This window comes from Teleopsis dalmanni, chromosome 2 (genome assembly GCF_002237135.1).
Source record: "Teleopsis dalmanni isolate 2A chromosome 2, ASM223713v2, whole genome shotgun sequence".
Classification (NCBI taxonomy): domain Eukaryota; kingdom Metazoa; phylum Arthropoda; class Insecta; order Diptera; family Diopsidae; genus Teleopsis; species Teleopsis dalmanni.
In genome coordinates this window covers 12,792,405-12,813,749 of record NC_051847.1, presented here as the reverse complement: position 1 = coordinate 12,813,749, position 21,345 = coordinate 12,792,405, and the positions used below count along the sequence as shown (strand labels likewise).

General features: G+C 29.1%; 3 protein-coding genes across 4 annotated transcripts in view; 2 read left to right on the top strand and 1 right to left on the bottom strand.

Moving 5' to 3' along the window:
* LOC119680946 overlaps window positions 1–15,543 on the top strand; it is a 31,553-nt gene extending 16,010 nt beyond the window's left edge. Inside the window, exons 2-4 of the mRNA XM_038093981.1 lie at window positions 13,086–14,331; window positions 15,101–15,255; window positions 15,315–15,543. Coding sequence (XP_037949909.1) covers window positions 13,086–14,331; window positions 15,101–15,255; window positions 15,315–15,428 — 1,515 coding nt within the window. The 3' untranslated portion in view covers window positions 15,429–15,543. The remainder of the gene's footprint in view (window positions 1–13,085; window positions 14,332–15,100; window positions 15,256–15,314) is intronic.
* Window positions 15,544–17,747: 2,204 nt separating this feature from the next.
* LOC119680632 (WASH complex subunit 1-like) lies at window positions 17,748–19,387 on the bottom strand. The gene has a single exon (XM_038093552.1). The coding sequence runs from the start codon at window positions 19,329–19,331 to the stop codon at window positions 17,880–17,882; it is 1,452 nt and encodes a 483-aa protein (XP_037949480.1). The 5' UTR covers window positions 19,332–19,387; the 3' UTR covers window positions 17,748–17,879.
* Window positions 19,388–19,564: 177 nt separating this feature from the next.
* On the top strand, window positions 19,565–20,635 carry LOC119680633 (origin recognition complex subunit 6-like). Of its 2 annotated transcripts, none has more exons than XM_038093555.1 (3): window positions 19,565–19,771; window positions 19,844–19,967; window positions 20,069–20,635. In XM_038093555.1, the coding sequence occupies exons 1-3, from the start codon at window positions 19,707–19,709 to the stop codon at window positions 20,585–20,587; spliced, it is 708 nt and encodes a 235-aa protein (XP_037949483.1). In that variant the 5' UTR covers window positions 19,565–19,706; the 3' UTR covers window positions 20,588–20,635. The 2 variants fall into 2 exon arrangements, with proteins under 2 accessions (XP_037949483.1, XP_037949482.1); XM_038093554.1 differs by having other exon boundaries at window positions 20,063–20,633.
* The last annotated feature ends 710 nt before the right edge of the window (window positions 20,636–21,345 follow it).

Genomic DNA, 21,345 nt, shown 5'->3' with positions numbered 1-21,345 from the left:
GTCAGAATAAATTTAACTTTTATATAATTTTAAGTAAAATTTCACAATTGTTACTAACTTTAAACTGTCATTATACAATACTGTCAACCCTAACGAATTAAACTTACAGTTGTAGATGACAAAAATAAAATTTTTAAAATGTTTATAAAAAAATTACAACAAAAATGATAAATAGAACAGAACAGTAACATGGAAAACGGTTCTTAGTACAATAGAGAACAAGCGAAGACACTAGATTTCTTGTACTGCAACTACTACTTACCAGACAGAAGATAAGCAAACTTTTGAAGAATATCCCTTCTTGAAGAGTTTCTAATATTCTATATGGTTATGAACTCCCACAACATAATCGTGGTCCAGACAAACAAACAACCCATTTTGTTGAGATGCTAGCACTGCTGAAGATATTTTGGCCTGTCATACCTACTATCAACTGAGTTTACTAAGGTAACCTATCAGCAAACTTGACTATACCTTATTAAAAAGGGACTAAGGGTCCTACAAGGAGTTCAATCAATACACATGTGCATTAAACATGTAAAAGTTTTTATTATTAGAAATGTTAATTTTTATGTTTTATCAACAAAAATTTTATTTTTATTTAATATAAACCTTTCAAGTGGGACTTCATAAATTTTTGAATTGAGGTAGCAATTAATGCCAGTATTAATAAAATTTAATAGATATTTGTAGTCAAATTTATGAAACAATGTCAAAAAATAGAAAAGTATATCTTTTGTACTTATGTATATAAACTATTATTTTATATAGCAGTTGTACAAATACACAACATTTTCAATAACCGCATATGGTATATATGATATTATAAATACTCAAAAATAAATTTTAACGGTAATTTATTGGTATATAAAAAATACTGCGATAAAATATCTTATATTTATCTCCTTATCCTATAGATTAAAGTTATTGCTCCAGTTTTTTATAGTGATGTGTTTCTTATATCAGATGAGTAGTGCTTGATGCTGTCTGATATTAAGAATTACTCACCAAAGTGCTATTTGAATTTCATATAAAAGGCTGAATATCTACTTATGTATCTGTTATGGCTAGTTAGATTTACTATAGACGCTTTGTGCTCTGCTATACTAATAGCCTCAATTCTCACTGTATTCTAATATATGTACATGAATGTATAAAGACAAAGTAGATGGGATTGTCAATGTCTGCATGAGTTGAAACATATATACACCGAAGTATCTAAAGAGTTTGATTATATCTCAGCCTGAGCATAGTGTAATTTGTGTGGTCCAATGATTTTACTTCCACTTGGAGCATTATAGCTATGTATTCTGAACTCCATAAATTTAATTAATATTTTACCGTACAGATTATAAAAAGGAATATGAACTGAAAGATGTTTCGATCGGTCTCAAATTTTAAGTTTATAAAAGTATTTATCACTAATAATAAATACTATTATTATTAAGTGGTTGATTATTAAGAGGTTGTAGGCTGCATATTTATTACTTGACTTCTTCTTGAAGGCAGATTATAATAGCAAAAAATATCTAAAAATTACAAGAATGTTTTACATTTTCAGATATTCTATGCGCTTAAGCTTACAAAATCTAATTGAAATATATTATACTTTTGAAAAAAATTTCTAAATTAAAATAATTGTTTAAATTCAAATTAATCCATAAAAGTAATAAGAAAATATATTATTCCTAATGAAAATATTAAAAATAGTAGTGCTGTCCATAGAATTATGTATATTCAAATAAGACCTTCAAAACATAACCCATTCAGAATTTTGATTATCTTAACCGTGTCAGTTTTAATTGTTTAAACAATAAACAAATAAATAATTTTTATGCAAAAAATTTATTATATGCAGCCATACACACTTTGTTTTTCAACTATTAAATATATTTGTTTATATTTCACTCCTCTACAGTCTATAGTCTACAGTCTGAAAAGTTATTCCATTTTAAATATTTCCATTAGCACTGGTACACACCTTAAAAAACATATAATGTTATTATTGGTGATGTTGTTGTTGTTGTTGTTGTTGTTGTTGTTGTTGTTGTTGTTGTTGTTGTCGTTGTTTTGGTTACTGCTGTTTTTTGCTGAAGTCTTCTTAATTGTCAATTCATTTGTCAGTTTTTAATATGCGCTAAAAAGCTGTTGTCATAAAAGTGTAGATGCGGCTATAATTGTTTAATTTGCATGTATTGGTTTATATCGGTATATATAAACTGCTAGTATGTTAGTCTATTTTCATTTAATTTTTTCATTTATTTTCAAAAATTCAACTAAAAATTTGTAAACAAATGATAACGCAAAAGAAACTACGAAAATAATCTTTAACTTTTTAGACCAAACAGCAACAATAACCAACCAACCAACCAACAAATCAACCGACGAATTAACGAACTAGCAAACCGACCGAGCGGTCGTCAAAAGAAAAGACCGACCGAGAGACCGACCTACTCATCTATCCATCCATCCATCCACAAATAAGCGATCCAAATTTCAATAAAAGCAAAACACTCGAAACCGTAAAAAAGCAAACAAAAGCAAAGACACAAAAAATATTATAAAAAAACAGATAAAAAACATAAACAACAACACACAATCGAGGTTTCTGTTTTTCTAAATATTTTTTCCCTCAATTTTTGCTATTGAATTTAAAAAATGAACTTATTTTCATTTGAAAGTATAATTTTGGCAAATAATAAAAGAGATTTTGTCAGTTCAGTCAGTTTGCCTTCTTGCATCCCTCATATCTCACATTCATTGCATGATCATCGCTAGACTGATCATGATGCCACATGATCACCGTGTGGCAAAGTGAGGACTACAGTTTTTTCAATATATTGTAGAAAGATAGCAATAGGAGATGAAGTAAGTTTTGCTTACAATTCTAAAAAATTAATTATAATTAATAATAAAATAAATTTTTTCTACAGTCTATATTAAGGGGCACAATAGATCTTTTAGGTCGCAGTGCACTATCCCTTCTTTTTCAATAATAATAATCTATATTTGTTTAAACTAATAACAGTCAGATGATCTTAAATTAATGAATAATGAATTAAAACCTAAGAGATCTATAATACTGTCCATGTAGAGAGTTTCTAATCTAAAATGGACACAGATAAAAATTATTGTTAAACAATACAATGTACTTTATTTCAAGTTTCCAAGCCAATTTGGTTTAATGAAAGCCAGGTAAGAGAGCTGGACTATTTTCTTGACAGTCAACGAATACGAATATATCTTTCAATCTACTTTTCATGAAATCTGTAAATATTCTTATTTCTGAATAGAAGTATTTTTTCCCAAATTGACAACTTTTTCCAATATCCAGTTCAAACGTGAATATATATACATATATGTAATTAGATATGGTCTATGCAATATGATCTATTGCAATGTTTCTCAATATTGGGAGCTTAATATAAAGCTTCTGAATAAATTAATTCCAAGTTAACAAGATTTAATTTGGAAGTAATTGCGACTGGAAAGGAACATAATAATACCGTTAACTGTAGAGCGGTAGTGACAACACATGACTATATAAGCAGTCTCGGTTATGCTATGTCGTTTGATGATAGTTTTTTAAGAAGTGGGTTGTAAAAGAGAGCAAAAAAATGTCAAAGTAAAATATAATTTAATAGCTTGTAAAAATAGAGCAAAAGGAATGCTTCGGTATGTGTTAAGTGTAGGAGTACAGGACTTACAATAAACATAAGTCATAAGACATAAGACAATACGATAAACATGAAACATGGACGAAACTAATATAATGTATATTGAAGTCGAAAAAGCTGTCAATGCACACCATCTAATAGGAACATTTACTTCATTGATTTTCTAGCTACACATTATTTGGAGTTAATTTGGCAATCTATACACAAACTCTCTTCAAAAGCAAAAAGCTGTATGGTTGGGTTATATCGTTTTAAATAAGACTTTGAAAAACTGATTTCTGATCAAAACTGAACAAAATTTCCTAGTATTTAAAAAACTCTGGTATTAATTGAATGGTCATTTCAACAATTAAATAGTCACGCTTAAAAGAGGGAAGCGAAAGAATGAAGATCTGTCGATATCCGTTCTGCGATATTTTAAATAAAAAGGGGTGTTACAATAAAAGTGCTGTAGATTGATTGTAAGGATTTCTTAGTGTGGAATAAATGCGTCGTATCCAGAAGAAGGAGTAAGAGTGCTTACTGTTACTAAATTTAATAAATCATAATCCACAATTAAAATTAAATGATGCTTGCCTTATGTAATGGTCTTATAAAATATCGGATCCTTCCCGTAAACAAATCTCTTTTTATAAACCCATTGCTACATTTTTTTTATCGCAAAAGTATAGCGCCACATATTCCAGTGACCTATTTTTAAGTAAATTTTAAGCATAAAATATAAGTATATAAAATATGTATATGTATATAAAAAAGTTTATAAATATAGACACAAGTATTATAATATTTATTTAGTATTAACTGTCAGATATGTTTTCGGCTTTTTTTTATAAATGTTTCGCTTCAATGTCATATCTAAATTTTATCGAATTATGTTAGACTCATAAATAACTTTAGGTACAATAAAATGTGTACACGTGCAGAGTTTAGTGGGTCTAAAAGTATTAAGAAAAACATATGTTTCGAGAGATTGTGTTTGGGCAATGTGAGTGTGTGTAAATATACACATATGTAAATGTACAATGGTTAATATAGGATATTAGATAGCCCTTAAATTGAACGAGCTTTACTGTCTTTCTGCTTATAGAAATGGTAAATAATAACAAACACCATACTGACAACTTCAGATAAAACGCATAAAGCGAATGCATTGGTTAAGATACAATAAAAATCTTAATTTATATTTTGTATATCTTGTTTTTTCTTATAGGAAATAATAAATTTATAATATTTATGAAAACAAACAGCAAATATTGTTGTTATGTAGTTATTATTGTGTTTTAAATTTTATATCTTTGCTTCGTAGTACAGTCATAAATTGTATTGGTAAAATTGTTAAGGCAGAATTTGTTTTGAACAATTTTTATATAATACCCTTTCATAATATTAAGGGGGGAATTTGTATTCTCTAATCTGTAAATATTATATTGACGTTTAGTAAACAAAAGCACTGCATTGTTGCAATACTGCAAACATTTCTCTACAAGCTTGGCATGTGTCATATAGAGTGTGGAATGGATTTCGAAAAGGAACCCTTGGGAAAATGGAAAATATCAAATAAAAATTGATACCGAAGTATACTTATACATCGTTTAACTATATATACGTACTATACATAGTTATTACCATTAAAATAGTCTGACTTTTATCAATTACATTACTTGTGCTTGTGCCACGGGTAAATCTGTATAAATTCATAAACTGCAAATTGCATTACAAATACAAAACTTTGTAAACAACACATATCTTAACATTCGTAATATTTAAAAAAAATACTTAAAATTTTATTACCACGCGACATTTAAGACAGAACGAGAATTTTAACAAATCAATTTGTTTGTTAATTATAAATTGTTATAAATAAATAAATATTTTTTTATAATACTAACAGTTGAAGCAAACGCAAATATTTAACTAAATTCATTTGCCTTCACGTTTCTTAATGTCTTTGTACGAGTATACACATATGAACATAATTTAACTTTTTGCATATAGATTACCTTTGAAAAGATTTAGTGCTCAAAATATTTTGTAATATATGATTTACTTGTTATATTTAATGATGCTTTTGTGGTTATAGTCAAGGAAATGCATCTAGAATTATCGCATTTTCATTTTAATGCTCCAACAATAAAAATGTTTGTGTGTATATATAGATACTATAGCTCAAACATATTTCTAAAAGAACGCATTTATAGTAATATTTTGTTAGCATAAGCATAAAATTTATCTAATAATAATCATTTATTCAAGGATCACAAATTTGTATTTTGTACAAGAATGTATTAGGTGGACTAAATTAACTAAGTTTAGAATATAAAATATGTCACCAGAATGCACACATCTTTAATATTACGCTTCATTTATAGCAATGGTTCCCAACCGGTGGTTCGCAAGATGGTTAAAAATGGTCCGTAACAGGTATCGACGTATAGCTTGTGGTTTGTCCACTGACACTTTACTTAGTAAAAAATAAGCACAAAAAATTTCCAAGTAATTATATACCTATTTTATAGCCTATGCATTTATACAATATATAAAGCATATTAAAATAATCATATAGTTTATTATTCTTAAATTCTAATCAAATATCAATGTAGGTTTAACAGCAAGTTAAGTCTAACGGCTACAGATCAAAATAAAGAAGAACTTTTCATTTTCGATTTTTAACTTTCAATTATACAGTCTAGTTCAGAATCCTAATCACTTATTGTTGATATGTGACTTTGCTGAGGATTTGACTATATTTGCGAGAAGTATGATATTTAAGCTCCTGAAGAAATATTTATGCTCCTGCAAGTTTTAAATTATATTTAAAAATTTACCAAAATTAAATATCTTACTAAACTTCAATTATTGAAATTATTGATTAATTAATTTTATAATTGAGTCCTCTAAATTAGAAAGTGTCTATGAAATGGAATATGTCTGACTGTATCACAATCAAACTGCTGAAACGAGATTAGCATATTTTGCAAATATCCATTAAAATACCAAAAACCGAACTTCTTGATGAAGAAACAAGATATGTTTCTTAAATGTATAAGCAGCCAAAAAATACTATGTTTATGTATACAAAATTACAAAAAAATTAAGTTCTCAATGAAGGAATTAGATCTGTAAACCGGGAGAGTATAGAGACAAAAGATAGATCTAGAGAAATCTAGATCATGTCCACCGAATGCTAAGCACGAGTGCCGCAGAAACAATTGTTTGACAACGAGGAAAACCACTATAAAATCCTGGGTATGATCAATTATCTTGTTCATAATGTCTACCTAACATGTTATCTGGGGAAAGATAGTAGATGAAACTACGATTCACAGAATTCTAGAACATTGTGACTAAATAAATAAAGAGTGTGTATTTATTCAGGGGTTCAAATTATAATAAGAGTATAATAATATAAAAAATAACTACTAAAATTTTAAATCTTTTTTTCAATTTTATTTTCAATTGAAAGCGTTAAGTGTTTTTATAAAAGCTTTTGTCTGCTCATATGAAGAATAAACCGATAACAGAAAACACTTCCATTCGTGGGTGAGTTTGAGTTGAGTGTGCGATGTGGATACGAGTGTGTAGTGTGTATATCTATCTGCTGATTATGGAAAAATACATATAAACATATATACAATAAAGTTGATATTGTTGTTAGTGTTTTAAGCCAGACAGGTGCTTAACATAATAATAACAAAAAGCTAGCCAGATAAAAAGTAAATAAAGAACAGCAATACGTTCCGTTCTCGCAATAACAAAAACAACAATAAAAAAATAGTCATAGTAACGAGCTGTAGATAAACTTGTATAAGTTGTTTTTTATTATTATTTTAAAATAGAAATTGTTGCATTTTTTTGTAATTATTTTTATTTTTATATAATTTTTTCTTTTTTCATTTTTCTTTTTTCTTTACTTGCTACAATGCGCCCGACGATTCAATTATTTTCTTTATTTAGTAAAATTATTTTCTGTTTTATTTTATTGTACTCGTATGTGTTCTTTTTGTTATGCAGAAAGTAAAAAACAAGGTGAGTTAGTCACACAATGTAGAAGACAGGAAACCCATATCAGGGATTGGCTTCTAGAGTTGTTATTTTGCTTTAACGACAAATCAACAAATGAAAATCTAAAAACTTCCAGTTGTTAAAGAAATTATAAATTAAAGAAAAAGCAAAATAAAATATTAGATAAAGTTGCTAATCTTAAAATATTTATTGCTAAAAAAAAAATTAAAAGACTAGACAAATTGGCATTTTTGCTTGACGTTTCAAAACAGATGTGTACAAAACAATAATAAATAATGATTTCATTTTTTCATTTATTTGAACTGTATTCTAATGGTATTAAAAACAAAACTTTATTAAATTGAATTTAACTTTATTTTCTTTTTTTTTTTGCCTAATACATTAACGTATATTCTGTACTGTATCTTCTATATCTTTGGATATACATATAGATATGCATTGCTCAAAATATTATATGAGTATTAATTGTTGGTATTAACAAATAATATACTTCGTACTATTTAATAATACTACTTAATGAAGTACACGTATGTCTATAGCTGCTTCATTCCATGGAATTTATTAGTTCAGTCTTTCGGCATACGAATTATAAATTCATTACTGTACGAAAGTACCACTTATTGGCTTTTTATACATTTTTGTTGACATCTTTCTCCTGGATTGCATTCTCTTAAAAATTACAGGGTTAAAGTACCTTTCCAAGCTTATGATCACATAACTTCAATGAAAAGGAATATAAATATAGATTATATAGATTAAAGTAGATTTAATAGAAAAAGTTTGAAAATATAGAAATAATTTAAACAGCGAAACAACTTACTAACTAAATACAAAAGTAAAATCTGATAGAATAAGATCTGAATAACACGTTAATGATAAAGTTCCAGTGAAATACTCACGTAAACATACACCCAAACCCAAACGAACAATTGCGTACCTGCAAAGATTCTTGAATGCACCTTAAAGCGAATCCAATAACTACAATACCAAGCAAAAGTAGTTGCTGTTTGTGATATGTGTGTCTGCTAACCCTATCAGTGATCTAATTGAAATCGAACTACTCAGAGAAGAAGAGCAAATTTCTCATAAATCTAAAAAGATCGAATTTGAAAACAATGATTAAAGTGATAACCGATAACTGTCTTTTAAATAAGCAGTAGTACAGTTGGGACTTTCGACAACCAACGAATGCAATTCCAACGAAAGAAATTCTTCGAGAATTTCCTGCTCTTATAAAAGATGAACTTCACTTATATAGGAAAAGAATTTTCCACAAAGCATTGATTCACAAATCAGAGTGGTCAAACATCGTTTTGGAAAAGATTAATACTTTACCACCGGGCATAGCTAAAGTTTTAGAAATTATTCGGTAATATGAATACTGCAGTATACAGTAGTTCATTAATGGACGTAGTGCCATGAATAACTTATACTAATTATAATATTGCTTTACTTTATATTGTATATTAATTCGCTTCCGAGTAGAGTGATTATTTGTCGACAGGCTGAGGTATGAGCTATGGAACATGTGAAGCAATAGTCATCGACAAGTACCAAGAAATAACACAACCAACTTTTGTTCAAACTTGGGCCAAAAAATATACATATATAAAGTGAGCATTAGTTGCAAATATCAGTGATAGAGATAAAAAGTGATAAAAAAAGTTGAATCTGCAGATATGATTTTATGTTTATTGTATGCCATTTTTGATACAATTTCTGACAAAACTACATGTGTGTGCTTTGAGTTGTTATCAATACATATAGATATTTTATAAAAAGCGTATAACGAAAGCGTATATAATTATTAATTTATTAGTAGAAAAATTATACTCGCTATTACCTTATTTAATACATTTACATGTTGAACATGTAAATTAATATATAAAAGATGTACTCGTATATATGTACATATGTAGGTATGTTATTTAATTGAAATGAAATATTTAATAGAATTCAGAAGAATTCAGTTTTAGTTGGATTAGCATTTCGACTTTCGCACCCCATTTACCAGAGACACTTGTACTATACTCGTATGTTATGCTTCGGTCACTGCGATGGTTTTGGTAATGCAAAACATTGTTGGGTGCTTGGATTGCAATCAGATCAGATCGCGTTGCTTGCGCAAGTATTTCTATTCGTTCGTCAGTGATACTCGCACGGATTGTCAGTTTACAAAATTTTCTGCCGACGCCAGTAACATTGTAATGAATGCAATCATTTTTTATTGTTTATTTAGATACAATTTTTGGTTTTTTTGGTTGTGGCTAACTACAATTGCGGTGTTAATTTTGTCAGCTCGGCTACTGTCAGGCATTGAGCACGTGCTAAGCAAATGAACGACGCGATTTGTTTAAATAATTTTAGTTTTTCTTGCTGATATTTAGCTGTATTGAGATACATTTCTGGTACACAAATGTTCGTTTGTGTTTTTTTGTTTTTTTTTTTTTTTGTTTTTGCGATAAAATAATTTAAAACATATCTTTGGGGATTCTATGGTTCTATGTAGGGGACACATGGACGTTGATGACGCTTGAATTGTTGCAAAAAACAAAAAAAATAAAATTTAATTTATTGTTTATAAAATACAATATTTAGTTTGTTCGTGTTTTTATTATGAACAATAAAAAATCAGAAAAATAGAACAAATGCTTAAAAAATTAATTGGATCAAGGCTGTGAATAATATCAGACTTAAAAGTATTTTTTGTATTAAATTAAAATATTATCAATGCATGATGCTGTATACTTTCCATGTACCTTCTTTTTACCTCTGGTTAATATACTATACATATCCATAAATATGTATGCATATTATATTGCTGCCTTTGGTCGAAACCAGGAATCTAATAGTTATGTGTAATTAAATATATTATAGAGTAAAAAATATTTATATAGACAAAAATTAAATAAAAATTAAAATATGTTGAAAAATCAATAGCAAACTTTTCTGCATTGTATGATTTTGTGTTTAGTTAGATAGATAGGAACAATTTGGAAGATTTAGATTTTTCATAAAATTACTAAAAAAGTGAATAAATATACGAGTACATACATGATTTACATCTAGTTTTATAATAAATGAAATATTTTGCATCATATTAAGTTTTCGAAAACTTGATCCAATTATTCAATTTTTGTTCCAGCAACTCAAATATGTACACATTTTCAAATAGCAAATAATATAATAGTACAATTTTAAATAATTGATAATGATACTGCATAGGTTAGTTTAGCTTATACCGGCAATTCCTAGTGGATCCGCGTAGGCCTATTGGACTATTGTGTTATCGTGTATGTAGAAAAATTCAGGGTTTAAAACTACCTAGAACCTTTGGCCTAAAATGCTATTGAGTGTCAGATGTAGAAATTGATCAAGATCCTTAAGAAGGAGGGGCTACTAAAGTGTTGAGTCGCCGCCGTGCATGAGCGGGGCAAAAACATAGATCAGAGGCAGAGCCACAGCTGCAACAGATTTGATTGAAAGGGAGACCTTATCTTCTAGCATGGTTCCATAGTTTACAGATTTGCTAACACATAAATTGTATATGTTTTAACTGAATTTTATATCAATTATTTTATAAATTCGCTAGAATATTTGTAGTTATATAATAAAATATTATTTATTTATTAATATATAAAGAAATAAAATGCTAACTTCAACTTAATGAATAAAAGCTATTACATTATTTTTCTGTATGAAGCACTATATTATAATATAAATGTAATAATTAAACTTTTTAAAAGTTAAGGAGGTCTAAGAGTAATAGGATCTTGTCCGGAATCACTCATCATCGGCAATTTCCGATTTGATGAATTATGCAATCAGAGTTAGGTTAGATGACTGTGGTTGTAATGTCGTAAGGAAATGAAAACTGTCTCAGCTCAAAAATTTTTAGTTTATTTTTTACCCGCCCATTTTAATATGTAAAAAAAGTTTGCTTTAACTGTAAGCAGTTGCAGTAGATTTAATAAATCTGAATATAAGGTAACGTTATCATATAACTTTCTACACTCTCTGGTATTACAAAGTATATGAAAACTTAAGATAATATATAATTTATTTTGAAATAAAGCATATGACCTTAGTATACCTTGTTAAAATTTGTTCATATCTGCGTTCTGCATTCTCTTTTTCCTGCTATTGGTAAAACCAATAAAATCGCTTCAAAGTTACCACAGCAGTCATTGAACTGAGTTAATCAGTAAATTACTTTGTTTTCAATTTTACAAGCTCTTATGTATGAAATAAGTAAATAGTTACTAATTATTTTATTATTATAGATTAGATAAAAAAGCTTCATTTATTTTATGTGCAACCACTTAAATCATCGTAACTTAATAAAAACAAAGTTGACGTTGGGAAAAAATATTTATTAAAAAATGTTTACGTATGGATTACGTGTGCACTTTTACTACTTGCAAAGGATGGGTAATTTTAACCCCTTAGTTACACAATACCGGCTAAAGTGATATTATTAACAACCACATATGTAGTTTAAATGTTAGCGATTTCAATTTATTTTTATTTTTTATTTTAATAATTTAATATTAATGCTCTGTGAGAAGATATCAGTTTTATTACTTTGTTTTTTTTTTAATTCTATAACACAAAATTTATTAAACTCTTGCCATATTTATTTGAATATCCAATTTATTTCTAGAACAGTCAGGTATTCAGGTATCTACACGACAACTTTAAGAGATATAAGCAATGATTCCTTTGATTCCTATACTACATATAATTTGTATTATAGTGTTTTTTCTTAAAGAATTACCTATCAAATACATTTATTTGATAGGTTAAAAATATTCTAAATAAGCTGGCATATTGATACATGATTACCATTCTTTGATTCTATTAAATCGAAGAAGACTGACATGATAGTCTTCTAAATAGGTAGCTTCAAATATTTATATCTATACCATTTTTAAAGTAAGGAGCAGCCATTAGATTTATATTTATTAAATTCTAACTGAATTATTATTTAAAATTACCATTAAACTCTACTGATTTGCTTTTGACTTGGTAATGCACAATTGTTGGTAGGCAGGATGCTATTTATGTAGAGACAACACATTACATTATATGTAGAGACATTGCACATTATATATATGTAATACATACGAGTGTGCACAAAATGTTCAAAATAAAATAATAAAAATTAATTACGGCTCATATATATATATAGCTAATTGTTATTGATTCTTATTCTGTAAAATTAAAAGAATTTCAGTAATTACCTTTTTATCTAACTATTCAGTTATTGTGTGTATAATATTAGTTCAGATGTAGTTAATTAGTATATATAATATTTATATAAATAAAAAAGTTGCAGCCATAAAATAAGTTTATTTATTTATTTATTTTTTTTTTTTTTTGCAGTCAATTGGCCCCATTCCAGATCTTAATATTAGTACCATTAGTCAACGTGATCTTATCTACAGCCTAACGCTGGATATTCCTCAACCGCAAAGTACGCAGTCTTGGCAAATAAGTATTTGTATCAACTGCAACTCGGTTCTGTGTGCGAAACGAGTACAAACAGCTGGTGGTCCTGGAGCACAATTTCTGCTCAACTCAACGTTGTTAACTAACTTCGATGAAATAGTACAACGTCGGAGCGATAAATCATTTTCTGATACTTTTCGTATACTTATAATAGATCATCCACAAAATGAAGATACCCCTACAACACCCCCTATTAATTTTTCAATCGGTTCCTTAAAATCTAATATGAATACAACGCCTGATACCAAACAACAACGCTTACGTCAGCTACAACAATATTTACAACAACGCCAAAAACTGGAAATAGCTGAAACTGACGAAAGAATTCGCAGATACACAGAGCAACAATTTGCCTTACTCAAAAGTTTCCGCGAGAAATCAGAACAAGAATATGATTTATTGGCGCGTCTTATTCAGCGTGTATCTGAGCAACAAGCATATGAGTGGTTAGATCGCGCTCCACCTGCTTTAGATATTACCGTTGGTGGTGTAAATTATGCATCAATACGACGTAATACTATTGGTAGTAGACGTGAATTAAATGTCACAGCACCTACTACACCTACAACGCCGAATCCACCGATATCAAATATATCAGCATTATCTACAACTGCGCAAGCTTCTAATACCAAAACAAGTGCCATAGAGACGAATAATCAGCAGGGAAGTGCTACAGTTGTAATGGCTGGTACAATGACAACGGTGGGAGCGGTGGGAGCACCACAATTTCCCACCGTACGAAAAATGTCTAATTTTGATACACCACCCGCCACTCCAGAAGCCATGCCAATGAGTGTGGGTAATAGTCCCACCTTTAGGCCACAACAACAGCAACCACTTTTATTGCCATTGGGTAGGCTATCGAACAGTCATTCTTTTCAGCAGCAGTTTCCCACACCAACTGCGGACGTAACTGATGATTGTTTCTTCGAGCTTGAAGGCTTCGATAATAATATATCAGAATCAACAAATGGTTATAATCATTTGTCTTACTTTTCCAATAACCCGCCACAACATCCTGCATTACAACATCAGTTACCATTTCAGCGCAGTCTGAGCATACATCATGACCATCACATGAGTGACTTGAAAGAAAGTGACAGTGCTGAAGAAGCTGAAGGTAAGTAAATGATTTTAGAAATACCATATAATAATACATTTTTAAGAAATATTAGAAAAAAAGAATAGAATGCAAGCTCCATTTATTTTTTCATCCACAAGACAGTGTTTAGTGGTAATAACTTTTCAAAATCACATACGAGCATATAAAATAAAAAATAACTCAAATTTTGAACGAGGATTAATAAAAATATACAGTTCTGAACTGAACAAATGTTTATTTAAAGAATCGATTAAACCCCTACTAAAATGATAGGTTACGAACTCTTGGCAATTACATCAAGAATACTACATTAAATTATTTATGGTCAGCATTAAAGCTGCATCTGCGAAAATTTTTAAAACCAACAAAGATATAGAAAAAATATATAAGCAATAAAAAAAATATATATTATATTTACTATATAATTTTAGTGAAAAGATTGATAAAAAAACTAACTAATAACGTGCAACGTTGGTACCGCTTGGGTGTTGTTCAACCTTAATGAGTGGAACAAATGTAAAGCTGTAGAATTTGATACGCGTAAATGTACTAGCAATGCACTGAGGGCATGGGTTCATAATCACTACGGTGGATATGGGCCCATGAGGGTGATGGAGCTCCAATCAGCCAATTTGGCGACTGGAAGTCTGCATTATTCAATAATGACTGTAACCCATGTTGTTCTGTAATTTTACTTATAATTTTTAGATTACAAAATTTCTAAATATACCTTTAATAAAAATGATGTTTTTAAATTATTAATGAATTTTATTTCATTTATTTTTAGATGCTTTGGATTTGGATAGTTCCATGCCGATACCAATGAGTAATGGAGATCGCCAAGATAATTCAAATTTGCTAAATTTCGGTAAAAGCTTACCAATCGAAATTTCTAATGCAGTTCGGATTGAAAGGTCATACATACAGGAATCTGACGATGATGTAAGAACTAATATTGTATATATGGTATTTTAATGTATAATACAATTTGTAATTTTTAGGAACTGGACAATACTGTGGATATTGCAGCTAGCATCAAGGCTTTAGCTAAAAGTGTACATGGGGAGGCCGTGTTTGGAGATTTACCACGTCCACGTTTGCGTTCGCAAATTTAAAATGTGTTTTGAACTATAATAGTTTGCTCAAATATTGCAAAAGATAAATAAAAATGTTAGAATTTTTAAGAAAATTTTCTTTTGCACTCATTAAAATTCGATGATCTTAGTGATTTAAAATGAAAGGAACTCTGAAAATTTAAATTAACAAATGATACATAATTAAAATTTTTAACAATTAATTTTGTTAAATACTATTTCTTTTGAAATAAGTCTTAAATTAATAACGCATTCTTATACTGACTAAATATTATACGTGAAATAAAATACGTATCCATGATTTACATATATGTAACGCACAAATAAATCATACAACACTATATGCATAAACTCATACTTAATGTACATGGTTACTAAATTTATTCACCAAAAGATTAATTGTTTGCTTTTAAATTAGTAATTCTTTAACAATATTTATATCATAAAGTATGTTACAGTCTATATAATTTTAACGAAAAAGTTTCAACTAAAGCAGTTTTTTTCTATTTGCCTTTTTGACGAAAACAAAGTATAAACTTTTTACTGAATGTCCTTAATTATTTGTGGTTCAAACTATTGAATTAAATAAATATATAGACCTGGTATATTAAATAAAATTGCTTAATAACAAGAACTCAATTTTTGTATAAGAGAAAATATATGTATTAAGAACAATGAATTTTATAAAAACAATATCTCCTTATGTCGATATATACAGCATATATTAGCATACATGAAATATTTTATATAATAGATGTATTAAGTAAGTTAATGTCATTTTATTTGCTGTTAAATAAATAATTTTTATATGCAATGAAAATTTCTAAAATTTCTTAAGAAAGCTGATGTACAATAATAATGATTCTGAAACTACTACTTAACATTAAAAGGAGTATTAAATACTCTCTAGGGTATACACGCATTAAACAATAATGATAACCAATAACATATAGAGCCAGTTTTATTTTGCAACAATTTTATCATCTTTTTGTGGTGATATTTGAAGTTTCCATATCCAGTAATCTATGCAATGAGATCAACCTTTTATCGCTTCACAGACCATCTGTTTCGGCATCATGAGGTTAGCCTGTCTATAAGTGATCTCCACTTGTTAAGATGAAGTTAAACTATCAACTTATCGACATAGGACGCAGTCCTGTTGTAGTCCAATGGTATTCAGAGCTTTGAGCGGCAGAAGTTATAGCATAATTCTTGCCTAGCAAGTTCATTTGCCCTTTTGTTCTATCTTTTAACCTTTTTTTATATATTACGTTTATTATAATGATTTAATGTTTAATTTAATGTTTAAAAATTAACACGACTTTTAACGAATTTTTAAAATAGTTACATAACTTCAATTTTTAACGCACTTTCAATTCTCCCTTCATTCTATGAAGCAACGTGTCGCAAACTAGATCTATCTGCAGTTACTCTCCTAAATATTCTTATAATTTTTTTATGGTATTTCTAGATTACCCACATAATTATAACAGTAAAAACAACTCTTAATTAGCAGAATGTATTCCTAATATGGCCCGAACTGCAGCTCTACCCACCATATTTCGGCTCATCTGCTTTCATGTCCCGACACATACACTGACTTGAGTCCAATTAATCTTCGACCCTGTTTTATTGAAGTGGTCAGATTTCTCGACTTTGACACAGATTGACTTTAATTCAAATTTCATCCAACTCCAATCCATTATTGCTTCTAAACTGTCCCCTCTCCTTTCACATTACCTTTACCTTACCACACCCCAACCCATGTACATATTGTTGTTATTATTTTCATGTTATCTGCTCTATAGATATTTGTAGAATATAATAACAATAACATAATGTACAGAATCCGTCTAGTCGATATAATGAATTTTATATCACTGGTTTACAAATTATATTTTTTAAGTCTATAAACTCGCCAAATATATTACTTTTAAAGTAGTACTGCAGAATTTTTTGTAGAAAAAATATGGAATATGGAAAAAGTTTGACCATTTTCTCAAAATTTTCCGAAATATTATATTGGAATGTTTAATGAAGCGTAAATACATATATATATTAGAAAATGTATTTAAAAAGTACCAGAAATATCTTAAACGTTCGTATTTATATTTAGTATCAGTAAAGTCCAATTAGTAACATTGTGAGCAGCGCTCTGATTAGCTTAGAACTAACCATCTAATGTTAAACAATTAATCCAAAATAGTGGACTAAATCTGGGGTAATTACAAAATTTTTTTAGTAAATTTAAAACTAAACAGGTTTTAATATTTCTAATTTAATTTAATTCTTTATTGCCTGTTGTAATTGACTTCATAAATTTTATTAATTTAAACTTACTAAATATTTTGTTTACTAAAAAGTGCTTTCCGAAATAAAGATTCTTCTGAGAAGCAAATTTAAGGCACAGCTGGTAAATTTTTTTATATATTGTTTAATTAATTATATAGTTTAAAAGCTCTGCTGCATAGATTAATCTACCCAATCAGTATCATTTGATTCATCTTCTTCTTCATCGTCACTATTATTCTTCGGAGCTGGTATAAGTGCTGATAAACGCGATATAACGGAATTACTACCACCTCCTGTTGTATTTGAAGCTGATCTATCATTGTTGTTTTCCTTTTGGCCTGAAATTCCTTTTCTTCGCATAATCAGTTTATTATGCAGATCGGCCATAAGATCACCCCCAATAGGTTTAGTTTTAATAGGTTTTGTACGATTGTCAACAACATCAACAGGCGCCGCAGCAGCTGAACGCAACCGACCACCACGTGCTCCGCCTGCTTTTCGTATTGCATCCATTAATTCTGAACGAGAGTCTTCAATCACAGGCATATTTTTGTTGGAATTACCTTTAGCGCTTTTTTCTAGTGATTTACTTGCATTGAAGGATTGCGGTGGTGGCGGGGGTGGTGGTACTGGTGCCAATGAAATCACAGTCGCTGGTGGAGGTGGTGGCGGTGGCGGTGGTGGGGGTATTATGTCAATGGCACTATTAACAATTGATGTTTGTGGAATGTTGTCAATTGGCTTAATATTTTCTTCTTGCTTTTCTACATGCTCCACTAATTCTGGAAACTCAGGCAAATTTTCGATAAATAGAGAAGGTGCGATTTTCTGTTGTTCATTTTCTTCGAATTGAATGTCATTAGCAATACCAGGTAAATCGGGAAGATCTAGTGGTAAATTAATTTCAGGCGCTTCATTTAATTTTGGTGTATAACGTAGTCCACCCGATGGTGTATGTTTTACATTACGATTAGCCAATGAATGTGGCGCTGGTTCAAGTAATTGCTTTTTAGATGACATTGTTTTCGGTTGTCTTTGATTTTTTATTAATTTGGCACGCTTCCAATTGTTCCACTCATCAACGTTATCACAACCATAAACACATTCGTTGGTATTAAAAAGCAACACGGAAGACACAGACCGTAATTGTTCTGGCACTACGCCCTTGCCAAGTTTCTGATTTGTTTCCCTTTTTGCTGTTGCTAAAGACTTCGTTAATGCTTCTGATTGTTCTGTGCGTACATGAAAGAATTGCAATTTCTCATTGAGAGCTACTATAGATGCTGGATCTATACGGCTTTGCACATTGAAATCAGTACACACATCTAACGTTTCAACAGTCGATGGTGTAAATGTTACAGGAATATCATGAAACACTCGGGAAGACGGAAATCGTGCTGGTGCGCATATTTTGATGGCTTTCTTCGAGCCTACTAGACTTTTAATTTTTAGCTGTGCCTTGGTGATGCGCTCGCTTAATTCATTAACTTTGTTACTATTTTGTTGTATACGATTATCAATTTTTTCAAAAACTTTATTAATTGTAGTTTGCATGTTGTCAAGTGCATAGGCTGCTTGAATTATTGTTTCTTCATGTCTTAAATCAGGTGGTATTATTGGAACTGAATACATATTAAATATTTGTTATATTAAATATTACAAAATATATTAAAAACTAATTCACTATAAATTTATAATCAGCCAAATTTCAACAAACAAACGCTTCCCATTTGCTTCCAATTGCACAGAATGACAAATATTGTTGTTATGTTGTTTTTTCATTTGTTTTTTTTTATTTGAAAGTTTTAAAAGTATTAACTATTACACACTTTGAGAATTACTGTAGTATAAAACCATATGTGCATTTTTGTTGTTGATTTTTCCCGCTCATTTTTGACAATCGCAAAGCATTTTTAAAGTAAAGTAAACCAAAAACGCTACGATTGCATATTTTTTGTTTTATTTTGATTTTATTCAAATTTAAAGTTTGAAAAACTTTTCAAAGTCATGACCACTTTAATTGAACAAGTCATCAGCAAAATGGGAATATATGACGAACCCAACATGTTAAGGTAAGCATTTTGATCAGTTTTGTTTTTTCATCAGAAATTTGTCAATAATTGCTAATATTTGTATTTGCTCAGCAAAACAACTGAACTTGCACGTTTGTTGGAATTACGGTCTATAAATATTCCTATTAATGAATATGGAAAAATTATTATATGTGCAGATATTGCAGCGGTCATGCTGGGTATAGCATTTGACACGGTAAATATAAAATATATTAAATTGGAAAATATATAATGTTTTACAATAACGAATATTTACATGTATTTTAAATTCATGCCGTACACTGTTTGCAGGAGCAGGCTATAAAATTATCCCACTTAAAAAAAGCGCATTATATTAATAGAAAGCGTATTATAGAAAAACTTTTGGATTTGGACAAAGTAGTTGGCGTTAACGATATTTGTATTCAGTTAGGACTAAGCGAAGTATCAAAAAAGGCTAATGAACTGCATGAATTATATAAGAATATAGTAGCTAAGGAAAACCACGACATTGATATCAATCATCCACAATATGCAGCAATTGCTGTATTTCAGGCTTGTAAAATATTAAAGAAAAAACCACCGAAAACAAGACTCATGCCATATAGTAATCTAAGGCCAACACAGTGGATGCAATTAGAAAAGCGTTGGGATAGATTTATAGCAATGCAATATAAAGATTCTATTGATAAAAAAATGAAGGGCTTACACCCAGAGGAGTCTAAGCCATACAAACAGCCAGAAGTTAGTACAAGCAAATCTAATGTGTCAGTGTTGGAAGATTATGAAGTGTGGAAAGAAAGGATTCTAGAAATGGCGAGAAGCAAACTTACCTGAAGTACAAAATCATTAATAACTAATTTAAAGTTGTTCATTATTATTTATAGTTTATATTATTTATAGTTTATTTTATTTATAGTTTATATTATTTATTTATAGTTTATATTAAATGCGTTAATTAAAATTGTATTTTGAATGTTGACATATTACTGATCAAATTGTAGAAGGTTTATGCTATTATTAAGAAAACCACCTTTTGTAAAAATGAAAAGTTCTTTTAACATAAATTAATCCTTTTGTTTTTAACTGTTTGCTTAAAAATTCTTATATTGTCATTATTGCTACAAGACTGTTATGCCATAATTTACCGCTGTATGGAATTTTAACGTGAAAAACACATTCCAGTAACAAATATTTTCAACTATGCATACCATACATATCTGTAAAATATTATCAATAAATTAAAGGAGTATCTTAAGACATCTCATGTATTATGTTACCAATAGATTAAAAGGGCACCTTAGGACAGTCTCAAACAAGATATGTTTATGCTTAAGCTAAAGGTTATAAAAATTGCATTTGTGTCAATAAATTTAACATAAAAACTTTTTCAACTAAAAATTAATAATTATAAACCATTCACACTCTTAATTTCGCACTTAATTATTTTAAACCACAAAGTAAATTTAAAACCAATAGTCTTTTATGACAACACGTTTATTATGCTAAATATAAGTAATGTAATGTAATTCTAAAAGTTTATTTTTATAAAAAATGCTTAAAAAATATTTCTTAATATGTTTATATACTCTATT

Excerpts from the sequence above, each read along its gene's own strand:
- LOC119680632 (XM_038093552.1), bottom strand. The coding sequence starts at position 19,331 with ATGTATTCAGTTCCAATAATACCACCTGATTTAAGACATGAAGAAACA.
- LOC119680633 (XM_038093554.1), top strand. The coding sequence starts at position 19,707 with ATGACCACTTTAATTGAACAAGTCATCAGCAAAATGGGAATATATGAC. Across the intron at positions 19,772-19,843 it reads GACGAACCCAACATGTTAAG|CAAAACAACTGAACTTGCAC; the intron begins GTAAGCATTTTG and ends GTATTTGCTCAG. Across the intron at positions 19,968-20,062 it reads TGGGTATAGCATTTGACACG|GAGCAGGCTATAAAATTATC; the intron begins GTAAATATAAAA and ends CACTGTTTGCAG.